General features: G+C 46.6%; 1 protein-coding gene across 1 annotated transcript in view; it reads left to right on the forward strand.

Moving 5' to 3' along the window:
- The window catches only part of LOC120890003 (uncharacterized), a 78727-nt gene that overhangs the window by 45164 nt on the left and 6443 nt on the right, over positions 1–27120 (forward strand). The window contains exons 2-3 of the mRNA XM_078044914.1: positions 17967–21690; positions 25137–25216. Of these exons, the coding sequence (XP_077901040.1) occupies positions 17967–19574 (1608 nt within the window). The 3' untranslated portion in view covers positions 19575–21690; positions 25137–25216. The remainder of the gene's footprint in view (positions 1–17966; positions 21691–25136; positions 25217–27120) is intronic.

Below are 27120 nucleotides of genomic sequence, written 5' to 3' on the forward strand. Positions count from 1 at the left end.
TGAACACAAGGGTGGTGGTACTTGCATCATGCACTTCTTCAGTGGAGTGGAGGGATTATAATTGAAAATTTTTAGCATCAGATTGATCTCATGGTGGGTGCAAAGGGATGAAAAGTATGCTTATGCCTCAGGGTCTGAGCTGTCTGTCTTATTAGAAAAAGGGTGGGTGTTCTGGATGTTCTGGGAACATCTCCCCTCCCCCTAGATTGTGACTTGTGCTTCACCTCCTGTAGGACTGGGTTGTGCCTTTGGAAATTTACATTATTTGCATAGAATACTGTGCTAAGCATTCCCCTTAGGTCCTGGCTATTTTGCCACTAAATTTAGAGGCAGCCTGCTCTTTCTTGCAGAAGGGTCTTGCAAAGTTGCTTAGGGCTTCACTATGTTGCTGAGTGAATGGTGGCACCTAAGTGTATCATTAGTGTGCTGAAACTTATCTCTTAGGGGGAGGAGCCTTCGACTATGAGGGTAGAATCCACACCCCAGGATATGGATGTGGCTATATAAAGGAGTCCCAAAGTGATCCTCCCTTTTGTGAGGAGCCTGCAGGAAGGTGTCTTAAGCAATTTGGAAGCAGTCTTCAATCTCCAACTTCTACCCCTGCAAAACGGTAAGAAAAATAGTTGTTTGTAAGATAGAGATGCAGTGGGGTTTTGTTTGAGAAGCCTGAATGAGCCAGTGTACCGAGATATTTCCTCAGAGTAGTCTGCCGTTGTTTGTTTAAACTATTTTTGCTAATGGGGATTGAGCCTAGGACTACTTTATCACTGAGCTACATCTCTAGCCCATTTTTTGAAAATATAGTTTTAGTTGTCAATGAACTTTATTTTATTTGTTTATATGTGGTGCTGAGAATTGAACTCCTTGTCTCACACATGGTAGGCAAGCGCTCTACCACTGAACCATAACCCCAGCCCCCTCAGCCCATTTTTATTATTTTACTTTTTATTGTGAATCAACAGGGTCTCACTAACTTGCTTGAGATTGGCCTAAAATTGGTATCCTGAAGGCTCGCGCTCCTGAGTACCTGGGATCATACTCATGAGCCAGTTTGCCCACTTTATTTGCTCTTCTTTAAGCGAGTTTTTGGAATATATTTGTTGAATTGGCCCTAACTTTTCAAAATGAGTTTTTGGAAGTGGAATCACTGGGTCAGCAAGGTCCATAAACAGGGTTGCCAGTCCTTGCATTTCTGCCAGTTTAGTAGGTAGATTTCCTTTGCATTCTGTTCAGCACCTGAGTGGTAGTAAACATTTTGTATTTTTAACTTTTATATTTTTGGGGCCCCCGTGGATTGAACCCCAGGTAGATTAACCACTGAACCACTTTCTCAGCGGGTTTTTTATATTTTATTTAGAGACGGGGTCTGGCTAAGTTGCTTGGGGTCTTGTTAAATTGCTGAGGCTGGCTTTAAATTTGCACTTCTGCCTCAACCTCCTGAGCTCTGCTGAGATTACTGGAGTGTGTGCCACCTTGCCCAGCCTGTCCTTTCTTTGTTAATTGCTTTATGGTTCTTCTCCCCACCTCTCCACTAGGAATTAGACCTAGAGGTGCCTGCCACTGAGCTTTATCCCTGGCTTTTTTTTTCCCTTCGGAGTAGAGTTATTTCATATTTGTTGTTGCTTTTTGTTTTCTTTTTATGGAAGAGGGTCCAGGCTAGCCTTAAAGTTCGGGGCATAAGTTGTCCTCCTGTCTCAGCTTTCTGAGCAGCTGGGACTACAGGCTGGCACCTTTTGCGTCCAGGTTCAGGCGTTTGTCTTTTGTTTTCCTTATGATTTTTATCCAAATAGAGGTTTGACTTCAGTTGGTGAAGTTTTTCATCATTTCAGGAATGTTCGCAGTTGTATAACTGTAGAGCCTGCATGAGAGTTTATTCCTAGGTGTCATCTATTTTTAACAATTGCTGTTTTCAGTGCTGAGGGTGTAGGGTGAATGTTGAGCACGTGTGGAGGCCTTGGGTTTAATGTCTATCGGTCACATGCAGCGCCAAGCCACCCTCCAACCCCTCATTTATTTCTAATGAGTTTTTCCCTATTCTGTTCTAACTGGTTATTCTTGTTTATAAAGATATTTGTTTTCTAGCATTCTTATGACTTAGAAAATTTAATGAATGATAATATACATGCTCTATTTTTGGTGGAACTGGGGATTAAATTCAGAGCTGCACTCATGGGTTAGCTGTTTTTATTTTTTTCTGGTGGGGATATAGGGATTGAACCCAGATATATTCTGCTACTGAGATACATCCCAAGCCTTTTTTACTTTTTTTAAGTTTTTTTTTTTTTTTAGTTTTAGTTGGACCCACTGCCTTTATTTTATTTTATTTTTATGTGGTGCTGAGGATGAAGCTCAGTGCCTTGCATGTGCTAGGCAAGCGGTCTATTGCTGAGCCAAAACCATGTCCCCCTTTTTACTTTTTAACACAGTGTCTCCCTCAGTTGCTGAAGCTGGCCTCAAACTTGGATTCCTCCTTCCTTATTTTGTGGAGTTGTTAGGATTAAAGGAGTGTACCTCTGTAACCAGCTGGACATTCATTCCATTGTGAATGTGTGTGTGTGTGTGTGTGTGTGTTTGATACTGGAGATTGAACCCAGAGGAGTTTGACCACCGAGCTTCAGCTATGCGTTCCCCCCCCCACGGTTTGAATCCAGGGTGCTTAAGCACTAAGCCACATTCTCCAGTCCTTTTAAAATATTGAATTTAGAGACAGGTTCTCACTGAGTTGCTTAGTGACTTGCTATGTTGCTGAGGCTGAGTTTGATCTCACAATCTTCCTGCCTCACCCTCTGAGCTGCTGGGAATACAGGTGTGCACCACCTTGCCTGGTTCAGCCATAACAATTTTCCTTGCTTATTTTGGCAGAAGGTCTGAATTCCTAGGCTGCTCTCTAACTTTCATTCCTTCTGCCTTAGTGCCTTAGTTCCCTCTCAGTCACTGAGAGGGGATTACAGATGGTCACCACTGTGCCTTGCTCTCACCTTTTTTAATGAAGACTTTTCCTTTAAAGCATTTATGATAATAAATGGTAATCTTATGTATAGTAAGTTGTATTGGTGATTGGTGCTGGTAGTAGTGTTTCCACAGGAGTGTCACTACTGTACATATATGTTTTGTTTGTTGGTTTGTTTGTTTCTGGGCCTATCCTGTTGTTTTTGAACTGCTTTTTACTTTTATTTTTATTATTATTTTCTGGAACTAGAAATTGGACCCCGGGTGATCTACCATTGAGCTTTACCCCTGGGCTTTTTAATTTTTTGTTTGGAGGTAGGCTAGCTTGGAACTTTCCATCATACTGCTTCACCTCCAGAGAGGTTATTTCATATTTGTTGTAGTTATTTGTTTTCTGTTTCTGGAAGAGGGTCTTCTTATGTTGTCCAGGCTAGCCTTAAAGTGTGGGGCTCAAGTTGTTCTCCTGTCTCAGCTTTCTGAGCAGCTGAGACTACAGGCTGGTACTTTCTGGGTCCAGGTTTAGGAGTTTGTCTTTTGGTTTTCTTATGATTTTCATCCAAATAGAGGTTTGACTCCAGTTGGGTGAAGAAAGTTTTGCAGTTTTATAACTGTAAAGGTTGTATGAGAGTTTATTCCTAGGTGTTATGTAATTTTAATTGCTGATTTCTGTGCTGAGGATATAGCGTGAATGTTGAGCACTTGTGGAGGCCCTGGGTTTAATCTCTAGAGTTCTCGTGCAGTGCCACACCAACCACCCCCAAACCCTCATCCCCTTCTCTACTCCTAATGAGTTTTTCTCCATTGTGTTCTAACTGTTTTTTCTTGTTAATAAAGATATTTGTTTCCTAGCATTTTTATGACTTAATTTAAAGAATCATAATATTACATGCTCTATTTTTGGCGGAACTGGGGATTAAATTCTGAGCTCTTCTCATGGCCAACTTATTTTTTTTCCTGGTAGGGATTTAGGAGTTGAACCCAGAGATTCTCTGCCACTATGCTAAATCCCAAACCCTTTTTACTTTTTATTTTAAGATGGTGTCTCCCTCAGTTGCCAAGGATGGCTTTAAACTTTGGTTCCTCCTTCCTTATTTTGCAGAGTTGCTGGGATTAAAGGAGTGTACCTCTTTAACCAGCTGGGCATTCATTGTGTTGTGTTTGTGTGTGTGTGTGTGTGTTTGATGCTAGGGATTGAACCCAGGGGAGTTTGATCACTGAGCCACATCCTCAGCCAGTTTTTTATTTTTATTTAGAGACAGGGTCTCGCTGAGTTGCTTAAGGGTTCACTAAATTTCTGACGCTGATTTTGAATTTGTGCTTCTCCTGCCTCAGCCTCCCAAGCTCTGCTGGGATTACACATGTGTGCCACTATGCCAGCTTGTCCTGTTCTTTGTGAACTGCTTTAGGGTTATTTTTGTTGTTGTTGTTGGAACCAGGGATTGGACCCGTAGTGATCTACTGCTAACTGAGCTTCATTTCTGGCCCTTTTTATTTTTTATTTAGAAGCAGGCTAGCCTGCAACTTTTCATCCTTCTGCTTCACCTCCTGAGTAGAGTTATTTCATATTTGTTGTTGTTGATTTTTGTTCTTTCTTTCTTTTTCTCTCCTCCTCCTCCTCCTCCTCCTTCTTTTTTTTTTTTTTAATAAAAGAGGGTCTTCCTATGTTGTCTAGATCAGCCTTCAATTTATGGGCTCAAGTTGTCCTCCTGTCTCAGCTTTCTCAGAAGCTGGGAAAACAGGCTGGTACCTTTTGTGTTCAGGTTTAGGCTTTTGTCTTTAAATTATTTTCCTTATGATTTTCATCCAAATAGAGGTTTGACTCCAGTTGGGTGAAGTTTTTCATTATTTAAAAAAGGTATCAGAAAAGTTTTGCAGTTTTATAACTATAGGTCTTGCATGAGAGTTTATTCCTTTTTTTTTAAGAGAGAGAGAGAGAGAGAGAGAGAGAGAGAGAGAGAGAGAGAGAGAGAGAGAGAGAATTTTTTAGTATTTATTTTTTAGTTTTCGGCAGACACAACATCTTTGTATGTGGTGCTGAGGATCGAACCCGGGCCGCACACATGCCAGGCGAGCACGCTACCGCTTGAGCCACATCCCCAGCCCGAGAGTTTATTCTTAGGTGTTATATATATATATATATATATTTTTTTTTTTTAAAGAGAGAGTGAGAAAGGGAGAGAGAGAGAGAGAGAATTTTAATATTTATTTTTTAGTTATTGGCGGACACATCTTTGTTGGTATGTGGTACTGAGAATCGAACCCGAGCCACACGCATGCCAGGTGAGCGCGCTACCGCTTGAGCCACATCCCCAGCCCGGTGTTATATATTTTTAACAATTGCTGATTTCTGTGCTGAGGGTATAGGGTGAAAGTTGAGCATGTGTGGAGGCCCTAGGTTTAATGGCTAGTGTTATGTGCAGGGTGGTGCCAACCACCTCCACATCTATTTCTAATAAGTTTTCCCCATTGTGTTCTAACTGGCTATTATTGTTTATAAAGATATTTGTTTTCTAGTATTCTTATAATGTAAACAATGTCTTTTAATTTTTTTTACATTACAGGTGGGCACAATACCTTTATTTTGTTTGTGTATTATTTTATGTGTTGCTGAGGATCCAACCCAGTGCCTCAAGCATGCTAGGCAAGCACTCTACCACTGAGCTACAACCCCAGCCCACTTTAACAATTTAATGAATGATAATATATGTCTTCTATTTTTGGCAGGACTGAGGATTGATTTCAGAGCTTCACTCATGGGCCAACATCCTTTCCACACCCCCCACCCCCGTGGGGATTTAGGGGTTGAACCCAGATATTCTCTGTTACTGATCTACATTCAAGTCCTTTTGCTTTCTGTTTTAAGACAGTGTCTCCCTCAGTTGCTGAGGCTGGCTTCAAACTTTGGTTCCTCCTTCCTCCGTTTGCAGAGTTACTAGAAAGGTATATACCTCATGAACAAGTTGGACATTCATTCTTGTGTTTGGTGTGTGTGGTGTGTGTGTGTGTGTATGTGTGTGTGTGTGTGTGTTTGATCCTGGGGATTGAATCCTGGGGAGTTTTATAACTGAGCTACAGCCTTTAATTTTTTTGTTTTGTTTTGTTTTGTTTTGTACCAGGGATTGAACTCCGGGGCCCTTAAGCACTGAACCACATCCACAGCCCTTTTTAAATATTTTTTTACAGACAGTATCTCAATCTCACTGATTTGCTTACTGACTCATTAAACTGGTGAAACTGGCTTTGAACTGTCAATCCTCCTGCCTCAGCTTCCAGAGCCACAGAGACTATAGGTTTCCACTACCTTGCCTGCTTGGCCATGGAAGATTTTATTGCTTATTTTGGCACAAGGCTAAATTCCCCAGGCTGTTCACTAACTTTCTTTCTTCCCTCCTTATTCCCCCAGTGACTGAGAGGGAATTACATAGCATAGAGTTACCACTGTGCCTGGCTTTCATGTTTTTTAATTTTTTTTATTTGTCAATGAGCCTTTATTTATTTATTTATTTATTTATTTATAGATGGTACTGAGAATCCAACCCAGTGCCTCACACCTGCCAGGCAAGCTCACTACCACTGAGCCACAACTCCAGCCTTCTCATGTTTATTAATTAAGACTTTTCAAGCACTTATGATAATCAGTGGTAATCTTATGTATAATAAGATGTATTGGTGATTGTTGCTGGTAGTAATGTTTTCACAGGAGTTTCGCTATTGTATCTATATCTTTGTTGGTTTTTGGTACTGGGGATTGAACTCAGAGGCACCTAATCACTGTATCATATACCCATCCAGATTTTTATATTTTATTTAGATACAGGGCCTTGGTGAATTGCTTAGGGCCTCACTATGTTGCTGAGGCTGGGTTTGAACTTGCATTCCTCATGCCTCAGCCTTCCATGTTGCTGGGATTACAAGGCTCTGCTGGCTCTCTGTTTTGTTTAATGATTTTATAGCCTGCTATAGATGTTTGGTCTTTGCCTCTGTTTTAAGGGTTTAGTAAGCAATTAAAGCTTCTATTTAAGCAAGGTATTAAAGCATGCAATAGAGACAGTGGCAGTAGGAATATAAAGAATGTAGAAATTTCATCATCAGCCCATGAGTATGTAAATTTTTTCCTGTGAGATGCATGCCTTCACAACACTCAGTTGTTTGGGTTTTCATAAAAGGCAGAGTGTATTCTTGATATCTTAACTCAAAAAAGAGACTTCTAAAGTGCCTACATAAGCCTTCTTCTGAGATGTAGACAGGTTCTAGTTGAACCATCTGTATGGTTTGAAATTGTGTATCTTTAATTTACTAGGTATAGATAGTAGAGATCTCCATACTTTAATTTGCTGAACTGGGGATATAGGGGTACCTTACCATGGAACTATAGCCCCAGTTATTTTAAATTTAATTTTGAGACAGGATCTTACTAAGTTTCCTAGCTGGCCTCAAACTTGTGATCCTCCTGTCTCAGACTCCTGAGTCACTGGGATTCCATGCAATACCACCATACATGGATTCCAACCTATTGTTTTATGTATACCATTCATTTAAAATTTGGTAGTTTTTCTGGGTATGGTGGTACATGCCAATAATCTCAGCAGCTCAGGAGGCTGAAGTATGAGGATCACGACTTCAAAGCCAGCCTCTGCAACTTAGTGAGGTCCTAAACATCTCGGTGAAACCCTATCTCTAATAAAACACAAAGTAGGGCTGGAAATGTGGCTCAGTGATTGAGTTACTCTGGGTTTAATTCCTGGTACCCCAATAAATAAGTAAATAAAATTTTCTAGTTTGTTATGATAGAGAATAGTTTCCAAATTTCAAAATGAAAAGAATAAGAATAATAATTTATTCACTTACCTTTATATACTTACTGCAAAAAAAGCCCCAATTATGCCATCATCCTAAGGAACTGAGTAGTGCATATATCACGATTTATAGTGAGAACAGGTTTATGCTACTCAACTAATTTGAAAGAAGTGTTTGTTAGAATGGCACAGAATTCTTACAGTTTGTGCCACTTTCAGAAATTCTTCCCAAGACATCAAAGGTGAAAATACAGTGGAATATTGAGAATGAAGAAGAATGCTATGCAATTTCCATTCTCTATACTTTCATTAAAATTAAAATTTGGACTTTGTTCAACCCTTCACCTCTATGCATCCTGCTGACTGACAGAAACAAGGAGATGATTTACTGAGTCAGAGTTTATTGAAATAAAATGAGAATTGTTGTGTAGGTTTACAGTGCTCAGAGGGAAGAGAATAATGTAAAAAACCCTCACAGAATACATTGTAGATGAAGTACTTTAACCACATAGTAGGATTTTCAAAATTCTTAAAGCCCATTTGTTCAATTAATATGGAAAAAGGCCTTGTGAAAATTAAAGTCTCATTGAAGCTGAGGTTTTCCAGTACAGGAGCAGTTTTTGGAGAAGCCGGCTTGACCACCTCAGTGGACAGTCAGGATAACAGGTAAGGACTCTTATTGCAAGTTGGTAGCAGGTGGTATTGGTGGGTGAGGCTTCTGAGATTAATTCACAGTTGATGAGGCCTTGCCTGGTCACTGTTTGGCTCCAGGCTTTCAGAGAAGTGTCATGGGCTTTCACATGACAGAGTGTGACTCTACCTTAACCTAAACTCTCAAGATGTCTGTCAGACTCTTGAGTTGGGATCTTTTCTGAAGCTCAGTAGTTTAGATCAGTAGCTGACTCGTGGGGAGTCTGGATGGGACATACGAGGTCTGGCAACACATCATGCTGTAGCGAGAAGGGAACATGCTCCCAAAACATCAAACTTTAGAAGTATTTAGAATCATTTCATAGTTACATAACACACAGCCCAGCACCAAAACCAAGCCACCCTCTGCCCTGGTTCCAGGCTTAACCCATGGACAGGTGGACACAAGGTGCCCTAATTCCAAGCCTTTTTACATTCTGGAGCCTGAAAAAGCTACCCAGGAGCTATAAGGAAAAAGTGGGTAGAGAGAATGAGTTCTTAGATGAAGAACCCAACTGGCTGGGTGGACCATGCCTGTAATTCTAGTGACTTGGAAGGCTTAAGCAGCAGGGTCGCAAGTTGGAAGCCAGCCTCAGCAACTTACAAAATGCTGTTTCAAAATAAAAATGGCCACGGGGGTGCTCCATGATAGAGTGACCCTGGGTTCCATCCCCAGCACTGCCCTCACCACTCCCCTCCACACCCAAAAAGCCTGGTGGCTCTTGCCAGCAGGCCTGTGGGGTCCAGAAATAGACAGAGCATTCCCACCGGGTTCCCACTGATCACAGTTACTCTTTACAAGGTTTGCCTCCTTCTCCACACCTCTTCAAAAATCTTTTCCAACAACTTTATCTTACCCCCAAAGTTTATGATGTTATTTCAAAGTACATTCATTGTGACATCTTATTTTCAAAATAAATGGTTTTTTGACCCATGCAGGGCATGTGTTCACTCCAGTCACCACATGTGCCCCTTATTGAAATTTGACTCTCTTTTATGTTATTTGTTCCTGAGGGCTTGAACTTTTTATATATGTTGTGAAAGGGACTTTTTGAGGTTTTTTTTTTTTTTTTTTTTTGGTGGTGCTGGGGATTGTACCCAGGGCAGTGTGGATGCAAGGCAAGCACTCTAACTGAGCTATATTCCCAGCCCTGAAAGGGACTTTTACACGAGGTTATTGCTGATTTCAGTGATTTTTCTAATGATTTTCATGAGAATGAGGAATGATGATTTTTTTTTTTTTTTTGCTACTTTGTGTAATGCAGGTATCACCAGGTAGCAGAAATGTTCTTCAGCACTCATGTCTGGTCCCTGAGTGCTTTTGATCTTTAGCTTGCAGTCATGAAGCTGGTTATAGAATTCAGTTGTACATGTGTTAAACTCTTATTCAGGTCAAGTGGGTGTTGACCTTATAAAATATGTTCCTGAGGCTGTGAGGTTAGATTCAGGTTCCTAATGTTTACATTTGTGGTCTTATCTCTAGCTGGAAATGTGGCCGCTTTTAATTTTTTTTTCTTTTTTTTAGGTACCAAGGACTCGAACCCAGTGATGCTTAACTACCGAGTCACCTAGCCAACACTTTTTAATATTTTACTTAGAGATGGGAGTCTTATTAAATTGCTTAGGACCTCTATAAGTTGCTGAGGCTGGCATTGAACTCATAATCCTCCTGCCTTACCTTCCTGAGTTGCTGGAATTACAGGTAGGAGCCACTATTCCCAGCGTGGGGTATTATTTTCAGGATTTGTGTCAGTGTTAGACTTTTTAAAACCTCTGCCATTGTTTTTGTTGCTGTTTGACAGATCCATGCAACCCAATCATGGCATTTTTCTCTGTACTTGAACTTTATTTTATTTAGGTAATGACTACCTGTGAGTCAAATTTGGCCTGCCACGTGTTTTTCTAAGTAAGGTTTTATTGGAACAGTCATGACTGCTTTCTTAGCACAGGAGCACAGTTGAGAAATGGTGCAGACTGGATGACCCACGAGGCAGAATTATTTACTGGTTGGCCCTCCAAGGAGGCATTTTCTAGTCTGTGCATTCCTGTATCCTTCACCTCTTCTAGACAAGGCTTGTGGCCTATGTTAGTCAGGTTTTTGTCGCTAACAACAAAGTCCATGACAAGAACAACTTAAAGGACTAAAATTTTATTTTGGCTCATAGTTTTAGAGGTTCAGTCTATGGTAGACTTACTGCATTGCTCTGGGCCCAAAATGAGGCAGAATGTCATGGTGGAAGGGCATGATGGAGGAGTGCTACCCCATTGTTTTTGACCAGGAGACAGAAAGAGGGGAAGGGCAAGAGGCCACCAGGAATATGGACCCTTTAAGGATAGGTACCCAGTGACCCAGTTCCTTCAATCATACCCCACCTGCTTATGACTCCCACCCAATTACTCTATTCAAAATAAGATGAACCGATTTAGGTCACAGCTCTAAGTCTAATCATCTCACCTTTGAATAGTTCTGCATTAACAGTTTTTCAGGACACTTATGTCCAAATCATAACATGATCCTTTTTAGTCTAGACTGCAGGGCCCTTGCTTCAGTAGTTTCCTTACCAAGCAAAATGCTGCCCTTACCCGGGTATATGCTCTAGTGGGGGAGAGATGGGCAATAGGAAATAAATTAATAACTTCTACTGAATATAACCTCAGAGTTATATTCAGTAGAAGTTATTTGTAAGTGCAGTAAGTTGCAAAGAGGCTGAGCGGAGGGTTGAGAGGAAGCAGTGGGATAGTACAATGGACACTGAGGTTCTTCCTAGGCCTGGAATTCATGAGCTCTTCCATTTGTCCTTCAGCTTTGACCTTTCAAGTGAAACTGGACTGTTTTCACACCTCCTTCCTTCACCTCCTCCACTACAGCCAGTGCCCTTGTTGGTCTCTATAAACTGTGAGTACTCAGGGGAAGAACCCACTGGACAAAGTCCTAGGGTGAGTGCAGATGAAAACGCACACAGGGGTTTGTGGTTGGGGGTGAGGAGCTTCTGGAAGAAGGAATTGGAAGGGAAGTGGTATTAGGTGGCCTGGCACACACAGATGCAACAAGGTGAATCCTCTTTCTTGTGACAGACCCCTTGGTGTGTCTCTTAGTAGTCTGTCTTGCTTTGGAGTTTGGATTTGACCTGTGAGCACTGACCACATAATATTGACCTGGGAGTTATAAGAATTTTGGTAATTTGTGTGTTTTCAAAAATGATAGAAATAATGGACCCACATTAGGACTGAGATGGATATTCAGTAGAAGTTATTTGTAATGTCTGGCACATGGTTAAGTACCAGCAACATTTGCCAAATGAAGTAAAATAGTTATATTCCATATGGTTATAGTGCTCAGGAACTTTGGTTTTTATGCTTAACTGTTAGTAATAGTTGAATTTTCTCTTTTTTCTTTCTATGGAAGGGAATGATCAACTTTAATTTCCATTTACTATTAACTCAAATGGTTGAATATAGGTTTTCTAAGAAAAATGAATATAAGATGTACTTAAGGAATACATTTGTTATAGGTTCATGTTAATGTTTTTTGCCACTGGATAGGCATTTCCTTACTGGGAGGCACATTTCTATTTTCAGAATAAAGATTTCATAGAAATAAGGCAAGTGTCTTTATCTTAAAATTAACAATTTCAGTTATATATTTTTAAAAAATTAAAATAATTTTGTATTGGTACTTGTCATCAAGTTCCTATAGGTTAAAGCCTCCGGGATATTAATTGTGAGGAGCAGAGATTCAGGCAAGTGGTATATTTCTGGTGTTGTAGCTAATAATTTTATTATTATATATTTTTGGTTATATGATTGAGGTTTTATCTATTTGCTAAATATTTTTTAAAACTAAGTTCAAGGCTGGGGTTGTGGCTCAGTGGCAGAGTGCTGGCCTATCATGTGTGAGGCACTGGTACGATTCTCAGCACCACATATTAATCAATAAAATAAAGATCCACTGACAATGAAAAATAAAAAAAAATAAAAAAGAATAACCTCACATGAAAAAAATATAAAAGATGCTATGTTAACTTTTCATGGCTGTGATCAAAAGCCCTGAACAAGAGCAACTTGGAGAAAGAAGAGTTTATTTTGGTTCATGGTTTCAGAGGACTCAGTCCATAGTCAGTTAGCACCATTGATCTGAGACCTAAATAAAGCAAAATATCATGGCAGAAGAAAGTATGGTCAGGGAAAGTTGCTCAGCTCTTGGCATCAGGGAAGCAGGGTAGAGGAGGAAGGGGCCAAAGATAAATCCTATCCTCAAGGGAAAACCCATAATGACCTTCTTCCTCCATTCATGACTATACTCTTCACCACCTTCCTGTAATCTGTTCAAATTATTAAGCCATCTAATAGATTAACCAACTGGTAAAGTCAGAACCTTCATGAACATTCACCTCTGAACATGGTGGCATTGCCTTAATCATGGGCTTTCCGGATTAAAGAAAATGACAGATTCTATTATTGCTTCTATTTTAGGAAAATTTAGTTGTTATAACTGAGTTTCATGATGTAATTTGTTTCATGACTTTGTATTGTCCAAATGTGTAGATTATCAGAAGAGACCCAGAGACCCAGGGCAGGACATGAGGGAGGTTATTAGGGGCAGGGTTATAGCAGGGGCATTGATCCTATGAAGTTAACACAGGATTGACATGTTCACCATAGAGTGGTACATATCTGAGATGAGAAAGAGCAAGTTCACTTGAATTTGTTCTGGTTTGGTGGCCCCATGTTGTTGGTGGGATTAGCAGACTAAGGCTCTAGGTCTTGTTTGTTCTTGCCATTCTGGTGATTAAAACCAGGGCCTGGTACAAGCTAAGCTAGGCAAGCAATCACTGACACTCCTAGCTTTAGGCAGCAGGCTGTAAAATTTTAGGCAGCTTTTCTACCTCAGTTTCTTTTTGGAGTACAATAGATAATTTTAATTTTAAGGCATCTAAGTAAGAGTCATTTATATAGAGGATTTTCCTGGAACAAAATGTTGCTTGTTTACAGGCCTACACTTATGGTATTGCTCTATGATGGAATGTTTTCTGACAAATGCATCCTGAGATGGTTTCATCCATATGCAATCATCAGAGTATGTACCTACATAAGATGGCTACATCACTAGGTGATCTAGTCTGATGGGACCAACAACTTATAAACTGACCTTCATTGGCTGAAATGTTATGTCATATATGACTATAACTGGGACCACAGAGGTAAACCTTTTGTCAACAGTTCAGCAATTTTTTATGGGTTTATATCATTCTCACATGAACAAACTGAAATTTGAGGAGAAAGACTGGCTCCTGGAAGTCTCCCATGTCAGATTTCCAAGAAGGGCCAGTTTGACCCATTCCTAGCAGTAAGCTCTCTGGGTACCTGATGTGTGAGAATCATGTGACGGAAGGAAAAGAAGAGGAAAGTCCTTTCCAGAACAAGGAGCTCTACTGGTGGCCAAGCTGGGATGTTCTTGCTTCAGATGGTAAGTCTCTTTCCCTCTATAGTGGTAGAGTGAGGTGGGTGTAGGGGGTTGACTAGGACTTTGGGTTTCCTGGGAGAGGACTGCCATGGGACTGCTGGGTTCCTGTCACACCTGCGACTGAACACTGGGACAAAGTAGCAGATTTGAAACATCACAGGCAATCAGGTCTCTCAGCTCCACCATGCAAGTGTGAGAAATAGGGTTATAAGGAAATGCCATAGGTGCAGAGTAGGTATGAGTGCAGGAAATAAGATCCAGCAGGACAGCACAAGTGTAGGTACTGGAATGGGAATGTGAGTGGCAAGTGCAAGATATGTGACCTTCTGGAGGCAAGGTACAGATAGTTATGCCCTAAGCCCCCAGTAACCCGGCCACTCTTCCTTTTGTGTGTAAGGGGCTCCTTACACTGTTGCATAAACTTCTTGCTTTGAATACTTGCTACATTCCTGTGCAACATTCCCTACACAAGTCCTGTGCCCATATCCTATTAGCATGTTTACATTCTGCTCTTAACAGGACCAAGGGACCTGCCCCCAAAGCCACCACTCCCCCCTCCCCCTGTCAGTGGATGTGGGAATTGAGCCTATGTCCCAGGGGATAACACCTCCCCTCTTTGAATCCCAGGCACTGTCAATTCCCTTGTGTCCAGCCTGGCTAAGAGATTGAGACTAGGCCCCTTCCTTCACTCCCCTCAGTGTCCCTTGTGCCTACCTTTCCAGGGGCCAAGCCCTCCCCTCCCTCCCCCCACCCCCCCAGGCCCTGTCCCTTCCCTTGAGTCCAGTCAGGCCATCACACGTGGTCTCCCTTTCCACGGCCTGGCTCCTTGCTTGAGCCCAGGCCACTCTTCTGGAGGAAAGTGTCCCTGTCCCGTCATCTCAGGCCCCTTGCTTGGGCCCCCTCCTGTGCCTCCCCTCTGTGCGCCCCCTCTGTGCCCCTGGAGCTCTGTGTATCCCTGTGCTTCCACAACCGCCCCGCCCGTGCCCTGCTTGGCCCCAGCCTGGGCTCCTCGATTGGGTCCGGGCTCTCCCCGCACCCCGGCTGGGTTCCCAGTGTCTCCCCACATGGTGGTGCCTTCCTTTGGCCCTGGTTGCTCCTGACCCCGTTCCCCTGCGTCAGCGCAGTGGACCTGCCTGGCCTGTGCGCCCTGCGGGCTCCCTCTGGGAAACACAGCCCTGCCCCTCGCCTGGGCCCCCTTTCCGCCCGAACCCTGACACCTGGCAGTGGACGAGGGCCTTGCGTCCATTTCCCCGCGCCGTGCCCTCCCTGCCCCCGCCCCCGCCCTCTGGCCTGGCAGGCTGCCCCCCACCCCAACCCAGCCCTCCCCAAGCCCGACCCTTCGCGCTGCTTTCCCCTGAGCCCCAGACCGCAGTTCCTCCTGTCGCGTCGCCTGGCGTGGGGTGGCGGGACGGGCGTCGCGGGGCGTCGCGGGGGCGTCCAGTCTGAACTGGGGGCCCCTTGCTTGGGCCCCCTACCGCGCTCCCCTCCGTGTCCCTTGAGGCGCCTGCTGTCTCCTCATCCTCGCGCCGCCCCTTCCTCCCCTTCCTCCCCTTCCCTGCTTTCCCCTGGCGCTGGCCTCCTGCTCCTTTGCTCCCGGGGTGGGTGGGTGCGTGGGTGGGTCGTTCCGTGGATGGATCATTTCGTCAGTTGGTCGGTCGGTGGGGGGCTTGGGTCCGTCGTCCTCCCTCGCGTCCGTCCACTGCCTGGGCTCCTTGCTTGGGTCTTGGCTCTCACCCCTCTCCGCCCCGACTGTGATACTGGGCCAAGCCCTCCCGTCACCCTCCTCCAGGCCCCCGTCCCTTGCCAGGCCCCCTGTGCCAGGTCCCTGTCCCCCGATTGCCCAGGGGGCCAGGGCGCCTTCTGGGAGACAGACCTGCCCCTCGCCTGGGCCCCTTGCCCTGCCTGGACCCTCGGTCCCACACCCCGAACCCCAACAGCTGGCCGGCCACAGACCTGGGCCTCGAGCTCCTGTTCCCCCCGCCCGTCCCACCCCCCCTTCCCCTTCCCTGCCTGGCCCTGTCCACACTCTGAGTCCCCTGCCCCAGCCCTCAGCCCCTGGCTCTGCCTCCCATGACCTGGCTCCTGGCTTGAGCCTGTGCTGGCCCTTGTGGCTCAGCCTGCGCCCGTGGGCTTTGATGAAAGCGGGGGCCCTTGCTTGGCCTGCCTCCCTGCTCCCCTTGGCTTGCCCGCACTGCCCTGTCCTTGTGCCGCCTGCCTGCACGCCCCCGACCCCTCCCTGCTTTGGCCTTGCACGGCCCCCCCTCTAGGGCCCTAGCCTGGGCTCCTTGCTTGGGACCCGGCCCCACGCCCCTCTGCCACCCTTCTGCTCCCACCGAGGCCGGCCCGGCACTGTACCTGCCCGCCCTGGGCTCTACTTTGTTCCCTGCGGCTGCCAGACCCCTTTGCCTGGTCCCTTTGCACTCCCTCGCCCCAGGCCCTGCGCCCTGCGCCCTGCGCCCTGGCCCCATGCCCGGAGTCCCCAGCCCCGACAGCGGACCTGGGCCTTGAGCCTACCTTCCCAGGGGCCAAGCCCTCCCCTCCCTCCCCCCACCCCCCCAGGCCCTGTCCCTTCCCTTGAGTCCAGTCAGGCCGTCACACGTGGTCTCCCGTTCCACGGCCTGGCTCCTTGCTTGAGCCCGGGCCGCTCTTCTGGAGGAAAGTGTCCCTGTCCCGTCATCTCAGGCCCCTTGCTTGGGCCCCCTCCTGTGCCTCCCCTCTGTGCGCCCCCTCTGTGCCCCTGGAGCTCTGTGTATCCCTGCGCTTCCCGCAACCGCCCCGCCCGTGCCGTGCTTGGCCCCAGCCTGGGCTCCTCGATTGGGTCCGGGCTCTCCCCGCACCCCGGCTGGGTTCCCAGTGTCTCCCCACATGGTGGTGCCCTCCTTTGGCCCTGGTTGCTCCTACCCCGTTCCCCTACTTCAGCACAGTGGACCTGCCTGGCCTGTGCGCCCTGTGGGCTCCCTCTGGGAAACACAGCCCTGCCCCTCGCCTGGGCCCCCTTTCCGCCCGAACCCTGACACCTGGCAGTGGACGAGGGCCTTGCGTCCATTTCCCCGCGCCGTGCCCTCCCTGCCCCCGCCCCCGCCCTCTGGCCTGGCAGGCTGCCCCCCACCCCAACCCAGCCCTCCCCAAGCCCGACCCTTCGCGCTGCTTTCCCCTGAGCCCCAGACCGCAGTTCCTCCTGTCGCGTTGCCTGGCGAGGGGTGGCGGGACGGGCGTCGCGGGGCGTCGCGGGGGCGTCCAGTCTGAACTGGGGGCCCCTTGCTTGGGCCCCCTACCGCGCTCCCCTCCGTGTCCCTTGAGGCGCCTGCTGTCTCCTCATCCTCGCGCCGCCCCTTCCTCCCCTTCCTCCCCTTCCCTGCTTTCCCCTGGCGCTGGCCTCCTGCTCCTTTGCTCCCGGGGTGGGTGGGTGCGTGGGTGGGTCGTTCCGTGGATGGATCATTTCGTCAGTTGGTCGGTCGGTGGGGGGCTTGGGTCCGTCGTCCTCCCTCGCGTCCGTCCACTGCCTGGGCTCCTTGCTTGGGTCTTGGCTCTCACCCCTCTCCGCCCCGACTGTGATACTGGGCCAAGCCCTCCCGTCACCCTCCTCCAGGCCCCCGTCCCTTGCCAGGCCCCCTGTGCCAGGTCCCTGTCCCCCGATTGCCCAGGGGGCCAGGGCGCCTTCTGGGAGACAGACCTGCCCCTCGCCTGGGCCCCTTGCCCTGCCTGGACCCTCGGTCCCACACCCCGAACCCCAACAGCTGGCCGGCCTCAGACCTGGGCCTCGAGCTCCTGTTCCCCCCGCCCGTCCCACCCCCCCTTCCCCTTCCCTGCCTGGCCCTGTCCACACTCTGAGTCCCCTGCCCCAGCCCTCAGCCCCTGGCTCTGCCTCCCATGACCTGGCTCCTGGCTTGAGCCTGTGCTGGCCCTTGTGGCTCAGCCTGCGCCCGTGGGCTTTGATGAAAGCGGGGGCCCTTGCTTGGCCTGCCTCCCTGCTCCCCTTGGCTTGCCCGCACTGCCCTGTCCTTGTGCCGCCTGCCTGCACGCCCCCGACCCCTCCCTGCTTTGGCCTTGCACGGCCCCCCCTCTAGGGCCCTAGCCTGGGCTCCTTGCTTGGGACCCGGCCCCACGCCCCTCTGCCACCCTTCTGCTCCCACCGCGGCCGGCCCGGCACTGTACCTGCCCGCCCTGGGCTCTACTTTGTTCCCTGCGGCTGCCAGACCCCTTTGCCTGGTCCCTTTGCACTCCCTTGCCCCAGGCCCTGCGCCCTGCGCCCTGCGCCCTGGCCCCATGCCCGGAGCCCCCAGCCCCGACAGCGGACCTGGGCCTTGAGCCTACCTTCCCAGGGGCCAAGCCCTCCCCTCCCTCCCCCCACCCCCCCAGGCCCTGTCCCTTCCCTTGAGTCCAGTCAGGCCGTCACACGTGGTCTCCCGTTCCACGGCCTGGCTCCTTGCTTGAGCCCGGGCCGCTCTTCTGGAGGAAAGTGTCCCTGTCCCGTCATCTCAGGCCCCTTGCTTGGGCCCCCTCCTGTGCCTCCCCTCTGTGCGCCCCCTCTGTGCCCCTGGAGCTCTGTGTATCCCTGTGCTTCCCGCAACCGCCCCGCCGGTGCCCTGCTTGGCCCCAGCCTGGGCTCCTCGATTGGGTCCGGGCTCTCCCCGCACCCCGGCTGGGTTCCCAGTGTCTCCCCACATGGTGGTGCCCTCCTTTGGCCCTGGTTGCTCCTGACCCCGTTCCCCTGCGTCAGCGCAGTGGACCTGCCTGGCCTGTGCGCCCTGCGGGCTCCCTCTGGGAAACACAGCCCTGCCCCTCGCCTGGGCCCCCTTTCCGCCCGAACCCTGACACCTGGCAGTGGACGAGGGCCTTGCGTCCATTTCCCCGCGCCGTGCCCTCCCTGCCCCCGCCCACGCCCTCTGGCCTGGCAGGCTGCCCCCCACCCCAACCCAGCCCTCCCCAAGCCCGACCCTTCGCGCTGCTTTCCCCTGAGCCCCAGACCGCAGTTCCTCCTGTCGCGTCGCCTGGCGTGGGGTGGCGGGACGGGCGTCGCGGGGCGTCGCGGGGGCGTCCAGTCTGAACTGGGGCCCCTTGCTTGGGCCCCCTACCGCGCTCCCCTCCGTGTCCCTTGCGCCGCCTGCTGTCTCCTCATCCTCGCGCCGCCCCTTCCTCCCCTTCCTCCCCTTCCCTGCTTTCCCCTGGCGCTGGCCTCCTGCTCCTTTGCTCCCGGGGTGGGTGGGTGCGTGGGTGGGTCGTTCCGTGGATGGATCATTTCGTCAGTTGGTCGGTCGGTGGGGGGCTTGGGTCCGTCGTCCTCCCTCGCGTCCGTCCACTGCCTGGGCTCCTTGCTTGGGTCTTGGCTCTCACCCCTCTCCGCCCCGACTGTGATACTGGGCCGAGCCCTCCAGTCACCCTCCTCCAGGCCCCCGTCCCTTGCCAGGCCCCCTGTGCCAGGTCCCTGTCCCCCGATTGCCCAGGGGGCCAGGGCGCCTTCTGGGAGACAGACCTGCCCCTCGCCTGGGCCCCTTGCCCTGCCTGGACCCTCGGTCCCACACCCTGAACCCCAACAGCTGGCCGGCGGCAGACCTGGGCCTCGAGCTCCTGTTCCCCCCGCCCGTCCCACCCCCCCCTTCCCCTTCCCTGCCTGGCCCTGTCCACACTCTGAGTCCCCTGCCCCAGCCCTCAGCCCCTGGCTCTGCCTCCCATGACCTGGCTCCTGGCTTGAGCCTGTGCTGGCCCTTGTGGCTCAGCCTGCGCCCGTGGGCTTTGATGAAAGCGGGGGCCCTTGCTTGGCCTGCCTCCCTGCTCCCCTTGGCTTGCCCGCACTGCCCTGTCCTGTCCTTGTGCCGCCTGCCTGCACGCCCCCGACCCCTCCCTGCTTTGGCCTTGCACGGCCCCCCCTCTAGGGCCCTAGCCTGGGCTCCTTGCTTGGGTCCTGGCCCCAGGCCCCTCTGCCACCCTTTTGCTCCCACCGTGGCTGGCCTGGCACTGTACCTGCCCGCCCTGGACTCCACTTTGTTTCCTGCAGCTTCCAGACCTGCCATTCAATTTTGGCAGAATAGGAGACCTGAATGAAGATGAACTGTGGAGTGCAATGCAATAAGACATTTAATGGAAAATGTAAATAAAAGGCACAAGGCAAATAGCAACACCCCAGCATAGTGAAAAGACCCTAGCATCCAGTCTTTGATTTCTAAACACCACTCTCACTACAAACATCCAAACCTTCATAGAGGAATGGCGAATCTAGAGCTAAGAAAAGAAAGAAAAAAAAAAGGAAAGAATAGTTATAGCATCTATGTGTGTCATAAAGGAAGGAGCTAATATATGATAGAAGAATAATGTCAAAATCCTGATGGGTTTCTGCTGTCCACATATGGGAAATTTTGTGCATCCAAAGAAGTACTCATGTGGATATATTCACATTAAAATAAACCATGACTAATATGAATAGCCAAAAAGAAATAGAAAGAATTTTATATTTGAATGTATAATAAGAAAGATAGAAGAATTGAAGCAATTGAAAAATCACCTCTCCGTATCCATCATACCAATAATAATTAAGTAAGTGCTGAATGTAGTACGAGAATGTCGGATTAGAAATGGGAGATTTCAATGGTCCTCAGTTTTCCCCATAAAATCAAATCAGTAATTCCAGAGTAAAGAATTAAAAAGAGCAACTTTGGCAGAAATCATTTTTGTCAAGTGGTCGAAAGTAATGTCATGAAATACTGAGAGCAATACGCTTATGTACTATGTGATAGGAGGCAGTGAGGAGAATAGCAGCTCTCTTCTGTGATAATTTCATTCAGATTGCATAATGAGGTTCTTGTCAGGAAGAAATATGAAAGAAAACCACAGTGACAATCATTCTACAAAAAGAATGTCCCTTAACTCTGGAAATGTTAATATCAGGAAGGTCAAGGAGAGAAAGATATTGCTCCAGATTGAAGGAACTGAGAGAGAATTGACAGCTGGGTACAAAGTGAGATCCAATGATGGGTGCATTCATTAAGAAGGAAGTGATTGGAAAATTGGCAAAACTTGAGAGCTCTTTCAGTGAAATTGATTTTAAATTTTCAAGCGAAAAAGAGCAGTTTAAAAAATGAATAAGAAAATTCTCCCTGAGTTTCCAGTTTTCTCTATTATCTCGTGTGTGCCTTTAGAAGGAGCAGGGCAGTAGAGTGCTTCCTCTACTTGGCTAGTTATGTTTCTCTCCAAATAATCATAGAAATTGGAAATAGGACATTTAGTTAGACTACCGTTGTGGTGTGAGACATCCCTGAAAAGATCCTTCGTTAATGCATTCATATTTAGATGTGAAATAGTTAGATTAAAAGAGCTGTAACCTAATCAGTCCACCCTGTTTGATGTATTAACTGGGTGGTAACTATATACAGGTGGGGCATAGCTTGTGCACATGGTGCACTGGGGATGTTCCCTGGGAAGATGCTTTGCTTCTTCACTGAGGACCCTGTTTGTTTTGGATGTGTGGTGTCCGCCAAAAGCTCATGTGTGAGTCTATGCAAGAAGGTTTAGAGGATAAATTATTGGGTTCTGAGGGTCTTAAATCAACAAGTGAATTAATTCCCAGATAGCATTAACTGAGTGGTTAGTGAAAATAGATAGGGTGTAGCTAGAGGGGGTGGGTGTTGGGGGCATGTCTTTGGGGTATATATTTTAAATCCGGCCCAGTTGAGTCTCTGCTTCCTGATCATCATGTGATCCACTTCCCTCCACCCGACTCTTCCACCATGATGTTAACCCTCATTGTGAGCCTGGAAGAATGGAGCCTGCTGTCTATGGACTAAAACCTCTGAAATGGTGAGCCCCCCAAAAAAAGTTTCCTCCACTTAAATTGTCTTGTCAGGTACTTTTAGTCAGTGAAAAAGCTGAATAAAACAGACCTTTCCCTGGTCATGCAGAATTAGGGCAGGACACAGGAGGACAAGTCAAACTAGTTGGAAGCAGAGGACTTTCATTTTCCCAAAGAGCCAGACCAGCATGAGAGGTGGCTGGGCAATCTACATAGTAGAACTCAAGGCAATAGCCTAGACAGATCCCCTACCAAATGAGAGGTTAGGAACACTACCTGGGCAGTCCCCATGTGGCCCAGATCTTTGCTCTGATTAGGATGCATCCATGTAAACTTAGGAATATTTAGGAGCCCAAAACTTGTGCTGAGACCCATAGAATTTGATATTGATGAATATGAGTCAGTTCCACATCCAGTGGACAGGGACAATAGAAGTTTCCCTTGCATGACTTGCTCCTCTAAGATTCCCAAGAATGGGAAGGCCTCAGGTTAGAGCCAGGGTTTGTCTGTTACAAGGAATTATGGAAAGCAGGGATTAGATGATTAAAACTGACTCTCAAAATGACTTACAGCCATTATAATATTCACTCCCCAAGTGAGCACAGGTGGGACCCCCAGTTTTCTCACTTTTGGAAATCATGATCCTTCCTATAGCTTCCCTGCTTTTTGGACCACCAGGGATGCAACAGTAAAACCTGAGAGATTTTTGTTATTTGGGCTTATGCACTTTATGAATGTCTCTTGAATTTTTCTTTTTCCCAGAAACAGTAGTTTATACAGATAGCAGCTTTTGGGGATGTTCTTTCAACTTTGTCACTCCTCTAACTAGGTAACATGTTAATCTGGTGTTGATAGTGTTGGCCATTGAGAGAAACTGACCAGTCCTAATGGAGGCCTGTGTGGGTCTCTGTGGCAGCAACTGCCCACATACTTCTTTCAACATCCACATGGTTCTCCACTTTCCAGCTTTCAGATGCAAAGTCAAAACCAACTTAATATCTGAAGGGAAAATCCCTGGTGATCAACAGCTTGGATATTGTACTCATTGTTTGTTGAAATTTTCCCTGCTATAGTATAAATAAAAGGTATAGACAACATATATCACTTCAGTAGGTAAAGGTGTAAATCTGAATGAAAGAACTTACTGTTTAGGGTTGATTTTTTTTGAGGAGATTTATCTTTTCCCCCAGATATCTATAACCAAAGTAAAGTCTGGACAGATAGGTTTTACTGGGAATTGAAAAGATATCTATAGAGATCTGTTTAGATTTGAGGCATAATGGTCAATAGCATAAAACAATTACCACGTAAAGACCTAAAACACAAATCATAGTGCCTGGAATATTTTTCAAGAGAAAACAAAATTAAAGTATAGAATAAAGCAGTATGAAATAAGATAAATAGACCAAAATCTTATAAATCAGACTTCAGTTTCAATAATCTTGAGAGTATGGCTTAAATAATACTCTTCCATGACACCAATATTATCAGGTAGAGGGAGGGAATGCCTTTTTGAAGTTCCACCTTTTCTGCCTTTGTTCCCAAACTAACTTTTTGTTCAGAAAAATAGAATCTTACTAACTCTTTGCTTTGTCTGCCCTGGAAAAACCGGGAACTGCCAAACCTAGTACCATTAGAAAAATGTGTTAAACCAAAACTCTTAAATTTGAGGGGGTAATCTTCCCCTAATTCATTTAGATGACTTTGCTCATGGCTGTGATATTATAACCAGAGGGGAAGAAGCATTTTTCAATTAAAAAAATAGCTGAGAATTGAAAGATTCATTTTACCATGTGGAACTAAGTAAAGAGACCAGTACATGTTTATTTCAAGCAAAATAACAAGTTGTAAATGAATGCAAATCACTTGAAGGTCTGGGTAAACCGAGGATCATTTAATGTAATAATGTAATAGGATTATGTTTCACAAGTAATATCTGTTGTTAAGTACTGCTGAGAGCCATTGCCAAGTAGGAATGACACATGGCAATTTCTTTGTCAGCCTACCCAATGTTGCTTAGAGGAAGGACTCTCATTATTGGACCCAGGTCATTTGCAGTGACATTGCATGTAAGGTGACCTTGCTCAAGGACCAGGGCGGATCCGGGTTTAGGGCGGATCCGGGTTTAGGGCGGATCGGATCGGGGGTTTAGGGCGGATCGGATCGGGGTTTAGGGCGGATCGGATCGCGGGGTTTAGGGCGGATCGGATCGGGGTTTAGGGCGGATCGGATCGGGGTTTAGGGCGGATCGGATCGCGGGGTTTAGGGCGGATCGGGGTTTAGGGCGGATCGGGGTTTAGGGCGGATCGGGGTTTAGGGCGGATCGGGGTTTAGGGCGGATCGGGGTTTAGGGCGGATCGGATCGGGGTTTAGGGCGGATCGGATCGCGGGGTTTAGGGCGGATCGGGGTTTAGGGCGGATCGGGGTTTAGGGCGGATCGGGGTTTAGGGCGGATCGGGGTTTAGGGCGGATCGGGGTTTAGGGCGGATCGGGGTTTAGGGCGGATCGGGGTTTAGGGCGGATCGGGGTTTAGGGCGGATCGGGGTTTAGGGCGGATCGGGGTTTAGGGCGGACCCTGCTGGGAATAGGTATATCCTACTCCCTTCTGCTAGTGATGGTCTAAAATTTGGGGGCCAACAGAGGTGAGGCAAAGAACCTCACCCCCCCCCCACTGGCACCAAGGCCAAATTTGGGGGCCAACAGAGGTGAGGCAAGAACCTCACCCCCCCACTGGTGCATAGGCCTATCCACAAGTATGGCTGTATGCTGGATCGGTAGTCAGTGACGGTTATGATCCAATTGCAGTGGTATCAACCTAAGACAGGAGGCTGGCGCCTAGAGGTCAGTTTTTCCCATGATAGGTAAGAACCATATGTTGAATTGGACAACCTACCAGGCACGGTCCTTAAGCCACATTGCTTGTTGTTTAATTAATTAGAAGGGGGGAGATGCTGCTAGCCATTGCCAAGTAGGAATGACACATGGCAATTTCTTTGTCAGCCTACCTAATGTTGCTTAGAGGAAGGACTCTCCATATTGGACCCAGGTCATTTGCAGTGACATTGCATGTAAGGTGACCTTGCTCAAGGACCAGGGAGGATCAGGGTTCAGGGCTCTCCTTGGGTTTAGGGTGGTTCCAGGTTTAAGGTGTACCCTGCTGGGAATAGGGCGTATCCTGCTGCCTCAGGCGCCTGCTCCTTGAGTTCCCATTGAGTTCTCCTTGAGTTCTTCTGGGATTCAGAGAGTATTTGGGATTCAGAGCCTGTTGGATTTGGCTGAGAACGTGGATTTCCCCAGAACGTGTGTAGAGTGCCGGTGTGAGTTCGGGGATAAAGAATTGCTGTTTGAATCTATAAGGCTGTGAGTGGCTTGTGATTTTGTGCCCAGCCAGACTGCGGCAAAGTACCTTATTCTTATAATCTCCCTAAAATTCACTTGAATTTCTTGTACACAGTATGCTGCAATAGACAACGCTGGAGTCTGGCCTAACAGATGCTTTTCTAAAGAGTGGAGTTCACTTGAAAGTCAGAAGAGGTAAAGAGTTTTAATTTGTAAATTCTGTATCTATCACTAGTTATGTGACCATAACAACCCATACAAAGGTTTCTAATTTCTATGATTATTATGTGTAAATGGGATGATGCCCTTTGCCTGGAGGAAGCAACTTGGTTACTTCCTGGGAGGGTCTCTCCCATGTTGACCAGGTCTGTAAGTTCACATGGTGTGCACAAGTATATGACCACACACTGAGGAGGAGCTGTCTGGAATGCTCAGGGATCCCTGTGCTATGTAGCTTTCAAACTTCAAGAGTCTACAGGTCAGTAAAATTCAAAGAAGATGAAAGATGATAGATGTAAGGTTAGAAATTTTTGTGATTATAAACAAAATAAAAAACACCAAGAAGCGGAGAGGAGTGTTAGCTTAGTGAGAGTTGGTTTACTGATGAAATTTCCCTTTGGTAAATTAAATTTAATTATAAATAAATTTTTGAAGTTTTTAAAATCTATCTCCTATATTATGTGATCTTGATTATGTCATTTATGACCAATAGTGATATATTTGTTCTCTAAAAGACTAGAAATTCAGCTTAAGCTAGCTTCTACATTTATGTTGTGTCTGGAAAAGCAAATGAATATAGACTAAAACAGAATGTGTTGTGAAATGATGTGAATTTTTTTTTTAGTGACAGAAAATCTATGAAGTTTCAATCAGTTTTCACAATATTGGCTTGTGATAACCTCATACAACATCCTAGACATCCCAGTATGTTTATCTGGGCAGCTGTTTCATGAGGTATAGGTGAACACTAGTAGAATTGATTTGCTTAATTTTCTGTTGATATTGCATTTACTGTAGTCTTTTTATTATACAATTGTTATGCCAATGGATATACTGCTGGTTATATTCAAAGCATGACTATCCCTCTATGACTATATCAGTGAGAACAAAATGAAAGAGACAAAGGATTGAGATACGAAACTTTTAAAAAGCCTCTGATAAAAAGATTACCACTAGAATGTACAAGGCTGCGAAGAGACAGATGAATTTTAAGTACATAATATCAATGGCAGGGCAGCAAATCTGAACTCTTCAAAAGGTAAGGTGGAGATCCACAGGTATCCCAAATGAAGATATGTATCAGCAAGCATTATGATGAATTTTAACACTTATATGAACCACAAATTTTGATATATATATTTTTTTATCATAAGATGTAGGATCATAATATGTATACAATAAAATGGAAGAACGGGTCTGATGAAATTTATGTATTTAGTATAATACTTGAATAATGCTTTAGGAAAATAATTCAAAATTTTGTTTTCAGTACTTGACTGCCCTCCCTTTTCCTTTTAAGCCATATGTCTTGATATAAGTACTTCTTTATACAAAACTATTTATTAGTGAACACTCTGAAATCATGGTAATTAATTTTTAATGACAAGTCTGAAATACATAATGTACAACAAATCCATTTATTATGTAGTAGTTGTGTCCAGTTTCACAGGAATAATTGCAATTTAATGCTACTGAAGAAGAGCTACTGCTTTTCATCTTTCCTCCAACTTCTCTTCCTGTGCCAGTGGTCTACCTGCATCACAGCCTATCCAGTTGAAGGGTTTATGACTATAGAACATCACATGGTGATGGTTAAATAGAATGTAAACCTTAACCATTAATGGGAAAGACAACCCAGGATGTCAAATTTAGAATTTTTCCACATTCAAAATTAACTGTTTCCTGATTTGACTTTTTAAAAAAATGTAATAAGTTATATGCTGCAGTCTGGCTGGGCACCATTCACAAGCCACTTGAAGATTCCAGCAGGAATGAACTTTATTTTTAGAACTTACTCAGCTGGCTGCCCTCGGGAACTCTCCAGGAACTCTCCATGGGCTCCACCGGAACTGGAACCACGGGAGCAATCAACCGGAACT

The sequence above is a fragment of the Ictidomys tridecemlineatus genome, chromosome 4 (genome assembly GCF_052094955.1).
Source record: "Ictidomys tridecemlineatus isolate mIctTri1 chromosome 4, mIctTri1.hap1, whole genome shotgun sequence".
Lineage (NCBI taxonomy): Eukaryota > Metazoa > Chordata > Mammalia > Rodentia > Sciuridae > Ictidomys > Ictidomys tridecemlineatus.